The sequence below is a fragment of the Sitophilus oryzae genome, unplaced genomic scaffold (assembly GCF_002938485.1).
Source record: "Sitophilus oryzae breed Bouriz unplaced genomic scaffold, Soryzae_2.0 scaffold_1498_pilon_pilon, whole genome shotgun sequence".
NCBI lineage: Eukaryota > Metazoa > Arthropoda > Insecta > Coleoptera > Curculionidae > Sitophilus > Sitophilus oryzae.
The window spans coordinates 2,729,981-2,748,806 of NW_022146167.1; the positions used below are offsets into that span (position 1 = coordinate 2,729,981).

An 18,826-nucleotide genomic window follows, 5' to 3' on the forward strand; every position below is an offset into this window, starting at 1 on the left:
TAAAATAAGGAAAACTTTGGAAAAACACCAATATTTTTTTTTATAGCAGTATAGCAATAGATGTTATAAATCAATTATAAATAATAAAACGACTGATCATAAATTAACAAAATTAATAATATTATACAATAAAGTTACAAGTTTTAGTCAAAATATCTAATTTTATCCAGTTCCTTGTTTAAAATTTATAGAGTATCCGCCAGTATTAGGATCTTGTTGTAATTGAAAATTCTCTGTAGACAGTCCAAAAGGTCTTAATATAACATTGCCTAAATCTTTTAATTTTCCTAAAAAGTAAACAAATATAGTAAACAATTCCAGAAATACCTATACCGATTTAATACCTAACATTTCTGTTTTTAATTTTTCATTTCTCTCTTGGATTAATGGTGGCAATCTAATATTAGCAGCCGCAGCATCTTTATTTCCTGGATCAAACTCAAGAACTTTTTTATAATCCTCTAAGCTTTCATCAAACTTCTCAGTTTCTTCATAAAAATTTGCCCTTCTCAAATAAGCCTTGACGTATTTGATGTTAAGTTCTATGGCTTTAGAACAATCATCAATAGCACTTTGTTTTCTATCTAATTTTCCTATAAATAAAATTAAGTAATTTATTAAATTATGATTATTACTAGAGTACCTTTTGAAGCAGCTCTGTTTGCATATAGAACAGCTCTATCAGTATCATATTCAAGTGGGCATATTCTTAATCCTTCTGTATATAATAATACTGACTCCAAATAATTTTTATGTTTAAATTCATCGTTCCCTCGGTTTTTAAAGTCAAGAGCTTTTTCATGTCGTTCTTTCTTTTCCTCTGCGGTTAATTCAATTTCTAAATCTTTAAGCTTCTCTTCATCTACAAAATCATCAGGAATGGTATTTTCTAAGTTCTCTGAATCTTCCTGTTCGAAATCTGAAGGTATTTCTGAACTATTCGAAGGATTATCTGAGTTTCTAGATTGAAAGTCTTTGTTTTCTGATTTATTTGAATCGTCTACATTAAAATTATTGAAGTCTTTGGTTATTTCATTAATAATGTCTTCGTTACTTGGTATATCACTTGATTTAGGTAAATTAGACATTGTTAAAAAACAAACTAATCACTAATCACAATCACACAATAAATTTCTCAATAATTTTCAGAAAATCAAAAGCAGAAGATAAAAGATAACCTACCGAAAAATCAGACAGTCCAACTAGTGATGGGCTAATAAAAATTTACAGGTTATTTCTTTTCAAAAAGCTGATCCTTAATAATTTAATATAGAATAATGAGTATCAAAAATCTGATTACCTAGTTATTATTACGTGTAAGCGACATACACCTATTTAACTATTTATTAAAATCGTAAGATCTATTAATTTTTGTTATCAATCAATCATTATTTGTTTTTTATATGATTTGGAAAAATAACTGATTATGATTTTTTGCCCATCCCTATTATTCTTCTTTTCCTTTCTGCAAAAGACAATTAGCCAGTTCCAAAAAAGAAGACAAAATGATGATTTAAAGCCTTTTTTTAAAGAAGATATGCTGCTAACTTCACATCTTTTTTCCTCTTCTTTATTGTTTAACGGCTTTAAGCCTAATCATTTCTTCTTTAAAAAAAATGTTTCATTATCTGTCTTCTCTAAACTTTTTTTAAAGAAGAAAAGTCTATGATTTTAAGCCATCTTTTTTTAAAGAAGATATGTTGCCAACTTCATTACAAAACAAATTTAAAATTAATTTTGTAACGATCTGATTAAAACGGTATTGAAATTTTGAGAAAGTATTTACATCTGTTTCTATAAGAATTCTAATAAAGTAAATACCGTACGATATGGATAGTGATAATGATTTTACAAGTGCAACTGGAGCGATGATGGAAAGTATGAAATGCATTGTAGGCGAATTTAATGAACGATGTTCGAATATGTCGATTCTTTTTGATACCTTTTTATCAGAAACGTTAAATTATGGAGGTAATAGAATAAAATAGCTTAAAAAGTATTGTATAATATAAACCTAGCTGTATACGTAATTAATACAATAAAATTTAGGCATAGAGGAGGCGATTTTGCACGAAAAAAATCATGAACAGTCTAAACATAAATCTATTGAAAGTCGCATTAATAGAAATACTGAATATCTAAAAAAACGAGAAGTCGAATTAGAAAGAATAAAAGCAGAGAAGACTAACAAAGAAGAAGAATTATCAGAACTGGAGAGACAAGTAAAAAAACAACGAGAAAATATAGCATCCAGATTAGAACTGAAGGAACGTATTAAGGCGAAAAAGTATGATATCTATCAAGTATTTTATTAAATTGATTAAAATTATACTGAAATTTTTGTTCTAGAGATGAAATATTAACATACAAACTTCTAACAAGGACCAGTTTCGATTATTCAGGAAAAAAAGTTACAGGATGTATCCTTTTTTGTTATAATCTAGTTCTATATCAACTTATATATAATTTTCTTAATGTAAACTAGTGGTGTCTAATGAGAGATTGAAATATTTTAAGTTGGATCCTGAAAAGTTAAGTCAAGACGAAATAACTCAAGCTTTGTGGCAGTTGATTATTGACGATGAAGACAACACTAAAAAATAACATTTTGGTATTTTTAAGTTAAGTCTAATGTCATTAATATATTCAATTTTTTCTTTTAGAGCGATAGGAGTGAAATAAATTTGCACTTGTCACTGTTAAAAATGATACGGTAAATAATATACATAACACAACAACTAAGAACATTCCCTGGCCAAATATAGCACTGAAGATTGTAAATATTCCTAAAAAAACAAACAAACTAATGAAGTTTACAAATAAATGTTATATTAACGATTAAACTGACCTTTTGATTCTAAAAAATGTCCGATATTAAATATAGCTACTACAGGAAGTAATGATAGGGCACTGATGAATGGCAATATACTTCCCGTTATAATAATAACAATTACAAGGGCTAAAACAGGTCTCTGGGCTGCCCATTGCAGAGTATTTGATTTTATATTCCTCAAAAATAACAAACAAGGTTCTGAAATGAAACAAAAACTTGTCATTAAAATATCTTAGTGTCTTTGAAACCAGATTTTACCTACTAATGTTCCCATTTTTTACATTCAAGTAGAATAATAAGGATATATAAACAAAAACAACCTATATTTTGATATTAATAAGTTAATGTTAAAACTGTTGTAGTTAGTAATGTCAAATTATTAATCTTAGCCAAAACTTGTTTATATTTATTTATCTAGGGACTTTGAACTTTTGTACCGTTGTCCATCTTTGTTTATCAAATATCTAATTAAAACATAATTTGAGAATATTCATATTATAGAATATGAAATTATAATTATGAAAATAAAATAGATTTGTATATTTGCAATAATAAATGACAAATTATTTCTTAATGCATCAAAATTTTGAGAAATAACTTAAACAACTTCATTTTCTTATTATTAAAGATCCTTTTTAGTTATTCGTTTTCCTTATAAAGATACCATACGATTGAAAAAAAAATGCGTCAGACTAGACTTCGAAATGAAGATAACCGTTATTTTATATGCATGATTATATGGTAAATGTCATCAATCGTTTTTCCAAGCCCACTTGCGGCCGCTTTTTTTGTTCAATCATACGGTTGTTCTTCTAACGTTAATTTTCCCCCTTATCCTCCTACTTTTTAGAAAATACCGTATGATCGAAAAAAAACATCGTTAAGTTGGCATGGAATTATAAAATGACAACGCTCTTTGTTTCCAAGCCTACTCTGACGCCGTTTTTATTTCGATCGTATGGCACATTTAATTAGCACAGATAACATATATGTTATCTGTGATTTTACTAGCATTTGGAAAAGTAACAAAAATATAATTTACTAGTTGAAGCCTGGCGCATCCGCCACGACATCAGGAAAAAATACTTTTTATTTATTTTTTTTAAATTGAATGAAAAACAAAAAATCCGGCGACGACAGTTTTTAGAAGACCCAATTAGCTATCTTTTAGTAAAAAAAGCAACTTTCTACAGCAAGTCGTTACTTCAGTAGAGACGACACAGATAAACATTAGCATTTTATACCGTATGATCGAATAAAAACGGCGTCCAGTTGGCTTGGAAATGACGATCGATGGCATTTCCTATATAAATTTACATATAAAATGACAGCGATCTTCATTTCATAGCCATCGCTGACGCCGTTTTTATTCGATCATACGGTATAATTTAGATATTTTTTATTACATAATTGATCCAAATCAAGCTGTTTTTATTGTTTATACTCATATAAACAAATATTTTTAACTGACAAATACCAATTTTTATTACTTTTGATGAAATATTATTATTACGTATTGCTCTATTGGATAACTATATACAGGAAAAAATATAGGGAATAATACCGTAAGACTGAAAAAACGGCATCCAGTTGGCTTGGAAATGAGCATCGATGACATTCCCGGCATTCCCCCCATAAAAGTGTATATACAAAATGACAACAAACGATCTTCATCATTTCCAACCCATCTCCGATACCGTTTTTTTCAATCGTATGGTATAATTTAATATCAACAAAAATAATTGTTAACAAGAATTTATTTGGAATATTTTTTGTTATACACTTTTATAGAAGAATCATGCTTTTTAAGCTTTTACCGACTCGTACCATGCTGTACCAGTACCCGTTTTGCTACCCTTGACACAAAATTTCTTTACCCTGACCCCTTACTTATTGATTTGTATTGTGAATTTGGGCAAGCAGTGGTATATTTCACTGCATAATAATGAAGAAATAAATGATCAAACATATTAAAGAAAATGTCCTGGAAAAATTGACTTGGAATATCGTTATTTCTTGACGAAAAAATTCTTTAACAAACCAAAAATAATGGGGATATGCAGTTGTAAGCCTTGCAAGCGCAAAAGAAAGCATTATTCTGGTGGATCAATTTTGGATAGAGTAATCAGTCAAAGTTCCAATCAAGATCAATGTTTGCTATATCGTTTAGCCAATTATAAAAAAGGTATTTTATAATAATATTTGATTATATTTCTGATAGAGATTTTTTAAAAATAAAACACATCTATACAGTCCTCAGATTCACCGACTTTTTTAACAGCTATGACACACTTTTAATGTGTGTTTGCTCAGTATTGTCTTCGTTCATACATTCAAATACAGGACCTATTATAAAACATACAAATTTTCTGTAAAAATTAATTGACAATAAGGGCCAAATATGCCATTATTTCTTCGGATGAGTTTAAAATTTCAATTAAACAATAAGACATCCTATATTTCATATAATACTTATTAGCATGATGATGAAGTAATTACAGGACCTCGAAACTAGTTGCTTTGTTCATATAAATCTCTATCACAGATTATATATTTATAAGTTTTATCAAAATTTTATAGTGAGTTTTTTCTTTCATAAGGTGGTGAATTGATTGATGCTTATAACACTGGTGGCCAATCAGAATGTGAGAAGCTGATCAGAGAGCAATTTGGTCAGCTCATGTACCAGGAGGGTAAAGGACAGATTATCAACAGATCGGAATATTTAAGATGGAAATTTAGGGACTTGGATCAGGTTTGCAAACTTATTTCCATCAGGAAATAATGCAATTTTTTAAGAGAATAAATTATAAATAAAATGAAATATTCATCAAAACTATTTTTACCACAACCATTTACTATTATTTTGTCATAATCTAAAGAGTGGTCCACACGCAACGACTTACCGTACGACCTGGTTGGGATTAAGGTTTACTATAAATTATTTTTAGGTCATTTTACCTATTGAAGCATCATTGAGCCGTTACGATCCTTTGGGAAAATGGTCAGATCACGAGGCATGCTGGCAGATGCAATACAGAGGATCTTTGGGGGAGACTCTACTTCATGTTTTGATTATTTGCGATACTAAAATTCACACAAAACTTGCCAGAACTTTGATAAAATGTTTTCCAAAACTTGCGTTGGATGTTGTGGAAGGGGAAGAATATTTAGGTATTTACGTGCAGAGTCACACGTGTGTGATAAATGATCCGTTATCATTTCCTGTTTTAAAGTTTTAATTTAATTTTTTTACAGAATATACTCATTGTTTGTATCTTTTGTACTTATTATAAATTAACGGATAAAATATGTATAGCTTTCAATCACCCTGTATACGAGGTGTACTATAGAATGCACACTATAGGGATCTCATAAATCAGAAGAAGTACGAAGGTGATTAAATAAGAGAAAAGTTATAATTAACTTAGAGATACTAAATTAGAGATTATGGTTTAGGATATTCCTATAGTGAGCATTTTTATATGGGACACTCTGTATATTAACATTAATTGGTCATGTTATATTTTTAAGGTGCTGGAGCATTGCATCTGGCCATTGCTTACAATAACAACGAACTAGTCCAAGATCTAGTGGAAGCTGGTGCAAATGTTAACCAAAGAGCAATAGGTAACAATATAAGTATCTTCCCATTTTTTTTCTTAATATGTAAAAAAACTGTGTTCGGAAAGTCATTGAATAATTAGTAATAATGCAGAGTCATTTACAAAATATTTTTTTAAATAAGTTGGAAACTTTTTAAATTCTTAGTTAAAAAAACATAATATCTTGATAATATAACAACATAGTAGATGAAAATTACAAGAGAAAGAACCAAGAAAAAATCCAGTGGTTTCCAAAATTTAAACAAAAAATATATATTTTTTTAATTTCCAATGTACAATAACTCGGATATTTTGAATTTATTTGAAAAACGCCAAAAGAAAATGTGTTTCTTTTGTCGAGATCTACCAGCCCTGAAAATATTTGGTTTCAGGTAGCTTTTTCCTACCCAGAGATCAGCAAAAAACGCGACCTGCCAAACACACAGACTACGAGGGTCTGGCCTACTTAGGGGAATACCCGCTGGCGTGGGCAGCGTGTTGCGCAAACGAAAGCGTCTACAATCTATTGCTGGACAACGAAGCCCATCCTGATCTTCAAGATAGCTTTGGGAACATGATCTTACACATGGTAGTCGTCTGCGACAAATTGGTAAATGTATTTTCTCTTTAAACTCTGACTATCTCGCTGCAAACTATAGTCTGTCCAGCCAGAGAATGTATGAGAGTGACAGATATTGTGTGTGTGACCTTAATTCAAAAGTAGATTGTTTTTTTTACTGGTATGTTTGGATGTCGTCTGTCAGAGCTGCAGGCTTTTTTTATTTAAAACAAAATCTTCTCTGTTTTAGGATATGTTTGGATATGCTTTAAGACATCCAAAACTACCCGCTAGCAACGGTATAATCAACAAAGCTGGACTAACACCTCTTACATTAGCCTGCAAGCTAGGTAAGCAATGAAATTTGTAATATTTTTTCAAAAATAAACCTAATTTTGTATATACCTTTAATCAGGAAGAGCAGAAGTATTTAGAGAAATGTTAGAGCTCTCCTGCAAAGAATTCTGGAGGTACAGTAACATTACCTGTTCTGCTTATACTTTAAACGCTTTGGACACACTGCTACCCGATGGAAGGACCAACTGGAATTCTGCTCTTTTTATTATACTTAACGGAACTAAAGAAGAACATTTAGATATGTTAGGTAAATATTATTTAATAATAATAATTTAACTAAGTATAGTCTATATCGCGAGAAAATTCGGCAGATGACATTCATGCCTCATTTTTTCATTTCATTTTCGCTAGACATGTATTGTTTTATTTGTCTCAGATGGGGGGATAATACAAAGACTGTTAGAAGAAAAATGGAAAGCCTTTGCTAGAAATCAGTTTCTTAAGCGTTTGATAATTCTGATAGTTCATTTGGCAGTTATGTCACTTGCTGTCTACATGAGACCGGATGATCCCGACGAAAACTTGATGGAATGGTCAGAAGATCCCACTGTTGTAGTGAGGTAACTATTTTGTTATTATTTTTATTTAGTGTGGTCGCAAAATTACAAATAGTCAGCTAAAGACTAATAAGTTTGACTTTTTTCCTTTTGACATGAACTATACATATGTAATATAACTAATTATTATATTATGTTTTAAAGGATTGCAGCTGAAATAGGAACATTATTAAATGTTCTGAGTTATCTGATCTTTCAACAAGGGGACGAAATACGAAATCAAGGTTTCTGGTCATTTTTAAAACAACAAGTAATAACCGGTTAAATTAAACAATTAAAAAATTAATAAACCAAATGTTTTTTAGGTCAATTCTGCACCAAAATTGATATTTCTACTATCAAATTTGATGATCTTGGCTTGTATACCTTACAGACTTTCAGGAGATCGCGATACCGAAGAAACTATTTTGATTTTTGCTGTTCCCGGATCTTGGTTTCTTTTGATGTTCTTTGCTGGGTAAAACACTACCAAAACACTGTTTTTTTTTTAAATAATGTGTTGGGTTAACTATTTCAGAGCTGTGCGTTTGACAGGACCTTTTGTAACGATGATTTACAGTATGATCACTGGTGATATGATTACGTTTGGTATCATTTATTCCATAGTTTTGTTTGGGTTTTCACAATCATTCTTTTTCCTGTATAAGGGCAATCCCAGTGTAAATGGGACATTATATCATAGCTATAGTTCAACTTGGATGGCTTTGTTTCAAATAACATTGGGCAACTATGACGTGAGTAACTTTTAAACATTTTTTTTAATATTTCTGTTTTATGAATAAATACAATATTTCTATTTTATGAATAAATACAATATAGAACTTTTGGTAACCTTTAAAAATAATTTATATTTTCTGAATTTCTTTTTCTCTCTTACAGTATTCAGAATTAGCTATGACGACATATCCTGGTGTAGCAAAATCGGTTTTTGGACTTTTTATGGTTTTTGTGCCGATACTTCTTTTGAATATGTTAATCGCTATGATGGGCAACACTTACGCCCATGTCACTGAGCAAAGTGAAAAAGAATGGATGAAACAGTGGGCCAAAATCGTTATTTCACTCGAGCGGGCCATACCTCAAAAGGAAGCTCATAACTACTTGCAGGTAAACAAGGATTTTTTAAAGAATATCATGTGTATTATTTTAAATAAATTGTCACACTGATCTGGGTTTAAAAAACGGTTATTCAAATATAAAATTTTGTTTAAATACATAGGAATACAGCATCTCTTTGGGTCCTGCAGAGGATCCTGCTACAGAGCAGAGAGGTGTGATGGTGATAAAATCAAAGAACAAAACCAGAGCTAAACAAAGAAAAGGAGCTGTAGCCAACTGGAAGGTACAGCTTAAATATATGTTTGATCTATTGCAGATTTATTACAGAAATAACCACAAAAAATACTCATCTTAAGAATTAGAAAACATTAAAGTATAATTCAAAACTATATAGAGAAGACCAGGCTACTAGTAACATAGCAGGTTGCCGGACGAATTTACGTTTACCCGTTTACGTTCGTACTCGAGATTCACTGCCGGCTGAAGCGCAGAAGCGCCTCGTATCTAGTCGGCTGGTCACTGGTCAGGCAGTAAGCAGTTGCAGTTGTGCTTGGACGGGTCTGTCGTGACAGACTAGGAATACGACGCGAGGAGTGCCGGGTATTTATTATTTTCATTTTAAATGTTTACCTTCACTTAACATTTGTGTAACATTTAAAATAAAAATACTTAAATATTTATTATTTGAGTGTGTTTACAAGCCAAAACTTAAAATAAATAAATTCTCTAAACCCAAAACTCATTTCCAAAATTAAAAAATACATCAAAAAAATTAAAAAAAAAAACTAAAATATTACTCTAAATAAAAAAAAGTGATAACAAGTGTTCAAAAAGACCACCTTCTTCTGCTAGACAGAAGCCTAGGCGGTCGTAAAATCCCCGTCTGGCATTGGCTACCATATTGGGGCTAATAGTTTAGAAAGCCTATCGTATTTTTACTTGAAGCGCATCCAGTTTATTAGCCCTATTATGACCATACATTTTGGATTTTACATAACCCCACAAAAAGAAACCATTGAGAGAAAGATCTGGTGATCTAGCGGGCCACAAAATAGTTCCATGTGCACTAATTAAACGGTTGGGAAAAGTATTGTTCAAATATTCTTGAACAATACGGTGTGAGCAGGGCAACCATCTTGTTGAAACTAGACATTGTGGAATCTTTCTCCCAATAACTCACGAATTCTAGGGACAATCTGCTGCTGTAACAAGTCAATACTTTGCAACAGTTAAATTACCCTCTATAAAAAATGGACCAATCGTATGCTCCCCTACAAAACCACCGATACAAATTTTCCCGAGACCAATATCGTACTTTTGTGTAGAGTTATGACGACTCAATAAAGGAAAACTTGATTCGTCGGTGAAAACTATACACCGAATAAAATTTTCATCTAAATTGGCTTTTTCCATTACAGATTCACAAAACGCCATACGCCGAAATTGGTCTTCATGGAAAATTTCTTGAGTTTTGCGCGCTTTATACGATCGGTATCCATTCTTTTTAAGGACTCTTTTAACCGTGCTAGGTGAAGAATCTGTTACCTCAGCAATTTGATTACTTGAAAACGTGGGATTTTGATCCGCAGTAGCACAAATGAACACTTGCTTTAACTCCTGTTCTTCATTAATCAACACATCAGGCTTTTTGTGTTTTTGTGGGGACACGCACCCATGTGTTTCATAATTATTAATAACTCTTGATATAGTAGGTAAAGATGGAATTGGCCTGTTTACAAAAGTTTGTGGAAAAATTGTTTGTATATCTCGATAAAACCTATTTTGGAAATACCATTTTACAATTTGAATTTTCTCACGAACTTCGTAAACATCCATTATTTTGCTTAAAAAATAAATTTTACACGAGAGCTGTCGTGAGAATCTATGTATTCGTTTTGGCTATTAAAACACGAATAAATACAAATTCTGAAACATTGTTATCACATATCTACCTATTTTTATTTTATAGCATTTTTTCGCCTGCTTTTTATCCGGTGGACGGGTATACGCTAATTCGACCGAGTTCTGCCTATGTTACTACTACAGTGGTCCGGTCTGTATACAGTGTCACAGCTAAAGTCCACATCATTTGAGATTTTTTTTATTTATTCTCTTAGGGTGGCAGTATGATGCTGACTTTATTTGACACTCTATAGTATAGGTAGTAATTTTATGAGTATCAGGAGTAAAGAAAAAAATTAACCAACTTAATTTTAGAGGGTAGGAAAAGTGACTATAAACGCTTTAAAGAAAAAAGGTATGACTGGAGAGGAGATGAGATGCCTGATGTGGGGTAGAGAGTCTATAACAACCCCTATCAAGATCAAGGGGTAAATATAATATATATTTTTAAACTATTTTCTGAATATTTTTTTCTGCTAGGGCTAAAAAAGATCCTTTAAGCAAACCTCAAGGTACAGATTTGGGTAATGGCTTCGGAGGTGCCCTTACAGCAGCTTTAGATGTGATGTCGTTCAGCAATGACACTGATTCTAAGACACAAGGAAAAAATTTGACCAAAAATAATGTTCAAAATCCTACTGTTAATTACAGTGCACTGGATAATAATCAAATTAAACAGGTAGATATACTTAAAACAAGACATTAAGTATTTTTATAATCAGTATAAATGTATTATTAATTTTTTAAAGGTTACACCAAGCAATAGTAATGTACAGTTAAACAATCAAATAAATAAAGTTCTATGTGCGAATAATACAGGTAATTTTAAGTAAATTTATTATTTTTTTGGGGGTTTATTTTGATTTGTTTTAGATGTGTCCATGTTGAGCGCTTTTAACCAACTTGCTGCGTCTCAGGATATAAAAGATACAAGACTAAATACTACAGTAAATAATTTCAATATTATTAACCAAGGCAATGCTAACCTTACTATGGTTATATCAGCTTCCGTAAGTATGATCAGAATTAAATTCTCCCATTTTTTATTCCCAGTTACCCCAGTTCTCCCAGTTTTGGTTTAGCATAACTGACTAATGTATGATTATCCGTACATAGATTCTAAACATAATATATGAATGTATGATGGAACTATCTTTTTTAATAATGTCATTGAATAAAAAACTAAAAAAGGAACATATCAACAACAAGGAACATTTATATATTTATTTCTTATTTTTAAGGCAAATGTTGTACCGCAAGATCCTCTACGCGATCTAGTCTTACAATCTCTAGACCAACCACCAAAAAATCCGGAAAATTTGAAAAATCTAGCGATACAAGCAGCTAACATGCCGGAAACTACTGAAGAAATTCCAGTGCAGAGTAAGGCCACTGCATCTGTCAAAAATTTGGCTGGAATTTTTGCTGGAACTGAAAACTTCATCAAGAAAGTTGAAGAGAAAGTTAAAAAGAAATATTCGGTGTTAGAAACAAGCGATTGCGAAGGTTTTGGAGGTAAATATTTACTAGAAAATGTGCCCTATTTTTTCCCTATATTTAAAGACATTATAACATTAGATGATTTATTTAAATGACTAAAATCTACAGTACACTTAATAACACCATAAAAACTACTTTCATTTTTCATAATTTCTCTGTTATAGTTTCCTGTATCTATCTCTAGTAGTCTTTGAGAAAAAATAAATAAAATAATTGTAATACTGACAAAAACTTGATCTTGAATAAGTAAAATCTTGACTTCAGCATGTTTAAAGTTGGAATTTGAGTTGTACAGGGTGTTCCACTAAGAATAGCTCTCGGAAAGTATTAGCCGTAGAGCCTGAGGAAAAAATATTTATAACTAAGAGCTCATGAGAAATTGCTGGAAATTATTCTCAAGTTTGTAGAACGGCCGCTAGAGGGCGCAACTGCTATGGAAAATAAGAAAATGAGAATATTACAAAATTTTACCTAGATAAGGGGTATTATAAATAACAGCTTCACAATCTTCAGTAAATTTTGGATCTTTTTTGTCATAACCATTTTCCCTTATCTGCTAAAATAAAGTGGTGGGGGAAGGTTAGATTTGTTTTTATTTAAATGTTAATATAACATATAACTCCGGACTGGATGATCGGAATTCAACAAACTAGAACTCGTTTGAAAGAGCGTTTCTTAGTCTATATTATATCATATAAATAATTATAACTTTTTATAATTAATATCATATAAATAATTATAGCTTTTGAACGTAGACGCAAGGTGGCTGTCTTGCAATTTAACAAACATTGCGCGTTTTCTCAAAAAAATAAACACGATAGTATATGTAATTTTAGCTGAATTCTAATGATTCTCCACAAACTTCTAACCTATCATCGACAGTGAACCACCCTATTTATAGTATAATTTTGTTTTATAGAAGTGGTCCTTGGCAAAATATCCAGAATAAAGAGGGCAAAGTCAGCGCATCTTAGAAACTCAGCTTCGAAAAAAACACCCGTGGACAAGTACAAACTGATCGTATCCAGTAGTTCCAGTTCTTTGGAATCACCCACAGCAGATAACGCTTCAAATTTGGAATCCAGCAATCTGGAATACGCTGCTGAAAGAATGAAAGCTGTCAAGGAACAATTGAAGAACGATTCGTCTTCAAATGTCAGACCTATTAATATCGATGCTGCTATGAGAGAAGATGAACAAATAATGTAAGATAGGTATAATATATAGGGTAAAAAATTATTTAGTATAGTCCATAGATAAAGGAATAAAAAGTTTAGTCCAAACTATAGTCTGTCAGTTGACTGACAGTGGCAGTTGTGTCTGCCATTTTAATTCACAGGCGTCTGAAGGCTTTGGTGATTCCTTGTATATTTTTTTGACATGTAATAATTTACAGATTAGGAACTATCTCAGAAACTACATTGAAAATTGAAGGTTCCGGAGAAGGAGAAATCCCAGAATCCGCTAATATTAACCGTAAAAAAGAAAAGAAGAAAAAACGATCAAAAACTGCAAAAAATAACAGGTAAAATCTTATCACCTTGTCTGAAAAGCATAAAAGAATCAAATATTCCTTTTTATTACAGGGTTGAACCGGCAACTGTGGAAACAAGACCGTACAAGTCAGCCAGCAATGTAAAAACTGAACAGGAAGAACCATGTAGTTCCCCTGACCCACTTGAACCTTGGAGTACCAAAAATATCACAGATATGAACACAATTCTGGCATGGGAAAGAGAAGAAGACAGTATTTAATATGAATATTTATTTATTTATGAAATTGTTACTTTAAATCTCAATAAAAATCATAAAATAAAACTGTTTGTTTCTGTGTGGAAATAAGATATATCGTTGTAAGTAGGCAACCAGAAAAACACCAAATTAATATAGGTTATGAATGTTTACGTTTTTGAGACATCTGTCAGAAAATCTTTACCTATCTCAAAAAAAGGATAATTCCCAGTAGTTTTTTAAATTTAAAGATATTTGGTTAGGAATTATTTTTATGCTTATTCAACTTGTACTATTCCCAAACAATAACCATTTCGATCTAATCCTGTAAACGAATTTTTGAGGTTTGTTTCCCAATAATTTGAAGACTATTGCTCAACAATAACTGTAAAAGTAAAGGAAGTGTTGGAATCACAATTTAGGATAAAGTTCACGTGAATACTGTTTATTTTGGTATGTTGCACTTTCTCTATTACTCTAATTTGCTCGTTTTTTAGTGCGTAGAAAACTAATTATAGATTTAATTGAACTGTTAATACTTATAAATGTAAATTAGAACTATTTACATCAAATACAATATAGAAACATGCATTTTGTAAATTAACTAAACACCTAAAACATAGAGTAAACAAATTGTTTTAAATTGATGATATTTTTATCATTTGCAATTCATCACAATTTGATTTAATAGATTTTAAATGGTTTAACAAGGCTGTTATATAAGCATGTAATAAAGACATGAATATGGAAAACATGCAATCCTGATTAATATTCTATTTCATAAAAAGGTATTTATTACTGTTATGACTATAAAAAAGATATTCCCATGACTGTGATGATGAAAATATACATTCTTAGAATGTGATCAAACAGTAATTTTATTCTAGAAATAGGTTTTTAAAATTGTAATACTTAATTTTAGGTAATTATGGTCATAAATTTTTGCTGGTTTCAAATAAATAGATAGAAAATGCTTGAAGGTCTAGCGGCATGGATCTTAAATAACTATTTAGGGAAATATGTCTATTTAAATACAGATCAGCTGAGTATTGCACTCTTATCAGGTATTGTATTTATTTAATGTACTATTACAGTTAAAAGTGTTGACACTATTTTTTTTCAGGGAAAGTAGAGTTAGAGAATGTTCCCTTAAAAACTGATGCTTTGAGACACCTTGGTTTGCCTATTAGGATAAGGGCAGGTTTCATAGGAAAAGTAAAACTTCAGATTCCTGTAAGGCAGATCAGATCAGTGCCTTGGGTGATAGTTTTTGAGCAGTTGTATGTTGTTGCAAGTCCTCTACCCTTAGATGAGGTATATTTCTACTTTTATACTCTCTTAATAAATACAGTGACCCAAAAAACATCCATATCAGGTGTCCTATTTGAGATTTTTTTTAAATAAAATATAAAGGGTCATTAAAATACATTTTTTCTGCTAATTCTGCATATCTAATAATTAATTTATTTATTTTTATATATTAAGACACATTGAAATTTATCAAATGTTATCATAAATGGTGTGAGAATTTATTTGATTGATAACTACCTGTAGATAATAGGAAAAATGTTTGTGTTTTAGTGGGATTATGAAAGTGAACAGTCATTGCGTCACGATTTAAAAATAACGGCTCTAGATGATTTAGAAGCCAAGTGGCGTCTGGAGAAAGATTTACAGGGTACTAATTATTATGCATCCAGTTATTCGTCATGGTACAGCTCAGGGACAGGATTTGTGTCTGAAATCATTGAAAACTTACAAGTAAGAAATTATGTAATTATGATTATGTAGTTTTAATAGTGTATTTAGAACAAACAGAGGGATACAGAGCGGTAAGTATCTGTTTCCCGCCAATTTCTGGATAGTGGCGCCTCTCGCGGCAGAATGTCAAATTAAATTTTTTTTTTGCTACATAATAACAATAATAAAAGAACAGAATAAAATAACAATAAACAGCGTAATAGAGAGATATCGCTAAACCGAATAGCGTGCATGGACGTTAATAAGGCCAGGTGTTATTTCCTTTACTTGAGGTGGTATTAACTCTCTTCATTTATAGTTATTGGATAGGAAAGAATTCTGTTCGGGTCGTTTGTCTCGTCCACTATTTAAACTTAACCTAACTTTGAATTTAAAACTTTGAAATTGTTTTGTTTACTAGGTATTTTAAAACTAAAGGGCTAAAGTGCTTATTTCCAGTGCTTTATTGTTCAACGTCTGCCAGTGGGTTTAGGGCAACAAGCAACAAATTCTCTTAGAAGGGCTAAGTCGTCATCTGCTGTAAACCTAAGCCTCTTTATAGGTTCTTTAATATTGGAAGAGGTGGAATCCATATTTTGGGGCATATTTATTTAATTAAAACTAATCCCAGCTACTTAAATATCAAATTACCTAATAAAACTAAAGTAATAATTCAAAACAATTCAAACATAACTTAAAATAAAAGATCTCGCCGGCCGGCCCCAGTTGTCAAATACCCGCACATGCCCATTTAAGCAATTTTTAAACGTTATTTAGAAATAGCGCTTGGTGTAATTGATCCGCAAATTACGTCAGGTGGTAACGTTATTAGCGGGTGTTAAAAATTGACTCGCGCATATCGTAACCAGGATAAGGTACGCCAGGATAAGAAAAAACAAAGTTTATAATCTGTATAATCTGTGACCATACTCTTTGGTCAAACTGTATCTAATCAATTTATACAAAAATCAGGTATTTTAGCAGTGTTATTATGTTTATTAACTTATTTTTCCCTCAGTTAGTGCTTGGAACTAATTTGGTGGTAGTTAAATACAGAGCTCTAAAAAAGACTTTATATGTGCAGTGAACATATAGAATAACATATAGAACATAAGAATCCAATAATTTAGAGTGCCAATAATAAACTAAACATACTTTTTTTACATTGAACTAATATTATTTCAGCTTAAAATTCAAGATGTCCACATACGCTGCGAAGATTCCTTTAGCAATCCCGATAAAATCCTGGCATTTGGAATCACCATTGATTCCCTCACTGCCCAGAGTTGCGACGGGAATTGGCAACCTGGCTTCGTATCATCAGTCAAGGGAGACCATTCCTTTAAGTTATTGGAATTACAAAATTTTGCCATATACTGGACTACCATTAGTAAAGAAGAAACCTATGTTAACTTAACAGTGGCTGAACTTGCTGTAAGTGTATTTTTAAATGATATATTTTTTTGTATATACAGGGTTGTTCACCACATACGACGCGGAGTATTGTAGCTAAACGATTAGATTATTGCAAATTGTTGAAATTGTAAGTTTTGGGTTCGTTGAAGGACTATTAGAGCTACAATTTAAAAATAATTTTACAAGATACATAGTGTCCCAAATAAATAAAAATATCAAAGTTGTATTTTTTTAAATGGAACACCCTGTATATTCTTACATTACATTTTTAGTTTCTACGATTAAAATAAAGGTAAATTTGATACAGGTTTATTACATTTAAACCTTACCGTTTTTGAAATATTTTCAATTTTGTAAATTGCAGTTAAAATTTTAAGGCTTCATTTCTCCAAGGGTATCAAAGTTTTTAATGCTAAATATTTACCGAAGTTTGTTTATTGATCATTTATTGTTTTGCAATAATAAAAATTATACTACCTTATACAGAGTGTCTAAAATTTTATTTTAAATACTTACTAGCTTTAAGCGGCAATAACTTGTTTAATTTAAATGGAACACCCTGTATATTTTATGAGAATCAGATGCGCAATTTTATTGTCTATCAAATTGTATTATACCATTATTTCAAGTTTCTGTAGAAAATTAATTTTCTTGTAATTTAAAACTCATTTATCAATAGACCCATGGAATACTGACAGTTTAGATAATTTTTAAAGATGTACCAAATTTTTAGAGTACAGATACTAATATTGGCGATATAGTTTGTTTATTTCATTAAAAAATAAAAAAAACTGTTTAAATATTTGTTAAAGAGGACCAATTAATATTATTCCAGTATTTAAACTACATTAATTGACTGTTTGCGTTGATTAATAATAATTGCTCCAAATACTGAAAAACTGAATTTTGTATGTGTACTAGACAGTGTGGTAAAAAGTAACACCTTAAAAATGATATTTCATTTTTTGATAAATGCTTATTTATAACAACAGAGACATTGATTTTCATAATTTATTATTATATTCATTTCCGATTCAAATCCACATTTATTTAGAATAATTTATTAACGAACATAAGTATGTAATTAAGTAGTATTTGGGCGGAAATAATGGTGGTATATTTAATTAATGGTATACTCTTTTACAAAAAGATTTAAATAGTTTTCTTTTTGCATACAAATGGGCTAGTAATATTATTATTTTGCTAAAAACGATAATATTACTAGCCTGTGCAAATTTTAATTTTGTAGCTTTAAAAACAATTTAAAATGTCAATATTTCATGGGTATATTGATAAACGAAGTCTAAATTATAAGGAAATGCTTTTTCTACGAAAACTTGAAGGGATAGGTAAAAACTGGTATAATACAATTTGATAGACAATTAAATTGTGCATCTGATTCTCCTCTAAATATACAGGGCGTTCCATTTAAATTAAGCAAGTTATTGCCGTTTAAAGCTAGAAATAATTTAAAATAATTTTTTAGACACTCTGTATGAGGTAGTATTATTTTTATTATTGCAACACAATAACTGATCAATAAATAGACTTTAGTAAATATTTAGTA

The 18,826-nt window shown here is 30.8% G+C and overlaps 4 protein-coding genes and 1 long non-coding RNA gene across 7 annotated transcripts in view; 3 read left to right on the top strand and 2 right to left on the bottom strand.

The window, feature by feature from the left end:
* Window positions 1-96: 96 nt before the first annotated feature.
* LOC115877751 (tetratricopeptide repeat protein 1) lies at window positions 97-1,190 on the bottom strand. Its single transcript, XM_030894055.1, has 3 exons — window positions 644-1,190; window positions 345-593; window positions 97-287 (listed from the first exon to the last, which is right to left on the bottom strand). Exons 1-3 carry the CDS (start codon window positions 1,086-1,088, stop codon window positions 163-165), a joined length of 819 nt encoding a protein of 272 aa, XP_030749915.1. The 5' UTR covers window positions 1,089-1,190; the 3' UTR covers window positions 97-162.
* Window positions 1,191-1,711: 521 nt separating this feature from the next.
* LOC115877752 lies at window positions 1,712-2,843 on the top strand. 3 transcript variants are annotated; one of them, XM_030894057.1, is made up of 5 exons: window positions 1,712-1,971; window positions 2,050-2,287; window positions 2,350-2,420; window positions 2,486-2,611; window positions 2,664-2,843. In XM_030894057.1, the coding sequence occupies exons 1-4, from the start codon at window positions 1,830-1,832 to the stop codon at window positions 2,602-2,604; spliced, it is 570 nt and encodes a 189-aa protein (XP_030749917.1). In that variant the 5' UTR covers window positions 1,712-1,829; the 3' UTR covers window positions 2,605-2,611; window positions 2,664-2,843. The 3 variants fall into 3 exon arrangements, 2 of the variants coding, with proteins under 2 accessions (XP_030749917.1, XP_030749916.1); XR_004049399.1 differs by having other exon boundaries at window positions 1,725-1,996; window positions 2,486-2,843; XM_030894056.1 differs by having other exon boundaries at window positions 1,725-1,971; window positions 2,486-2,843.
* LOC115877754 lies at window positions 2,422-3,241 on the bottom strand. The gene is made up of 3 exons (XR_004049400.1): window positions 3,092-3,241; window positions 2,849-3,031; window positions 2,422-2,786 (listed from the first exon to the last, which is right to left on the bottom strand). It is a non-coding gene; the product is annotated as an uncharacterized LOC115877754 (long non-coding RNA).
* A 2,202-nt stretch (window positions 3,242-5,443) lies between these two features.
* On the top strand, window positions 5,444-14,127 carry LOC115877786 (transient receptor potential cation channel subfamily V member 1). Its single transcript, XM_030894100.1, has 20 exons — window positions 5,444-5,588; window positions 5,785-6,007; window positions 6,368-6,463; window positions 6,831-7,048; window positions 7,248-7,347; window positions 7,413-7,601; window positions 7,731-7,914; window positions 8,056-8,161; window positions 8,217-8,368; window positions 8,429-8,645; window positions 8,791-9,018; window positions 9,131-9,253; window positions 11,188-11,300; window positions 11,353-11,551; window positions 11,622-11,691; window positions 11,746-11,882; window positions 12,114-12,387; window positions 13,292-13,577; window positions 13,769-13,897; window positions 13,959-14,127. Exons 1-20 carry the CDS (start codon window positions 5,514-5,516, stop codon window positions 14,125-14,127), a joined length of 3,288 nt encoding a protein of 1,095 aa, XP_030749960.1. The 5' UTR covers window positions 5,444-5,513.
* A 188-nt stretch (window positions 14,128-14,315) lies between these two features.
* The window catches only part of LOC115877755 (vacuolar protein sorting-associated protein 13D-like), a 55,235-nt gene continuing 50,724 nt past the window's right edge, over window positions 14,316-18,826 (top strand). Inside the window, 6 exon segments of the mRNA XM_030894058.1 lie at window positions 14,316-14,556; window positions 14,795-14,891; window positions 15,026-15,167; window positions 15,227-15,417; window positions 15,685-15,864; window positions 17,029-17,277. Coding sequence (XP_030749918.1) covers window positions 15,074-15,167; window positions 15,227-15,417; window positions 15,685-15,864; window positions 17,029-17,277 — 714 coding nt within the window. The 5' untranslated portion in view covers window positions 14,316-14,556; window positions 14,795-14,891; window positions 15,026-15,073.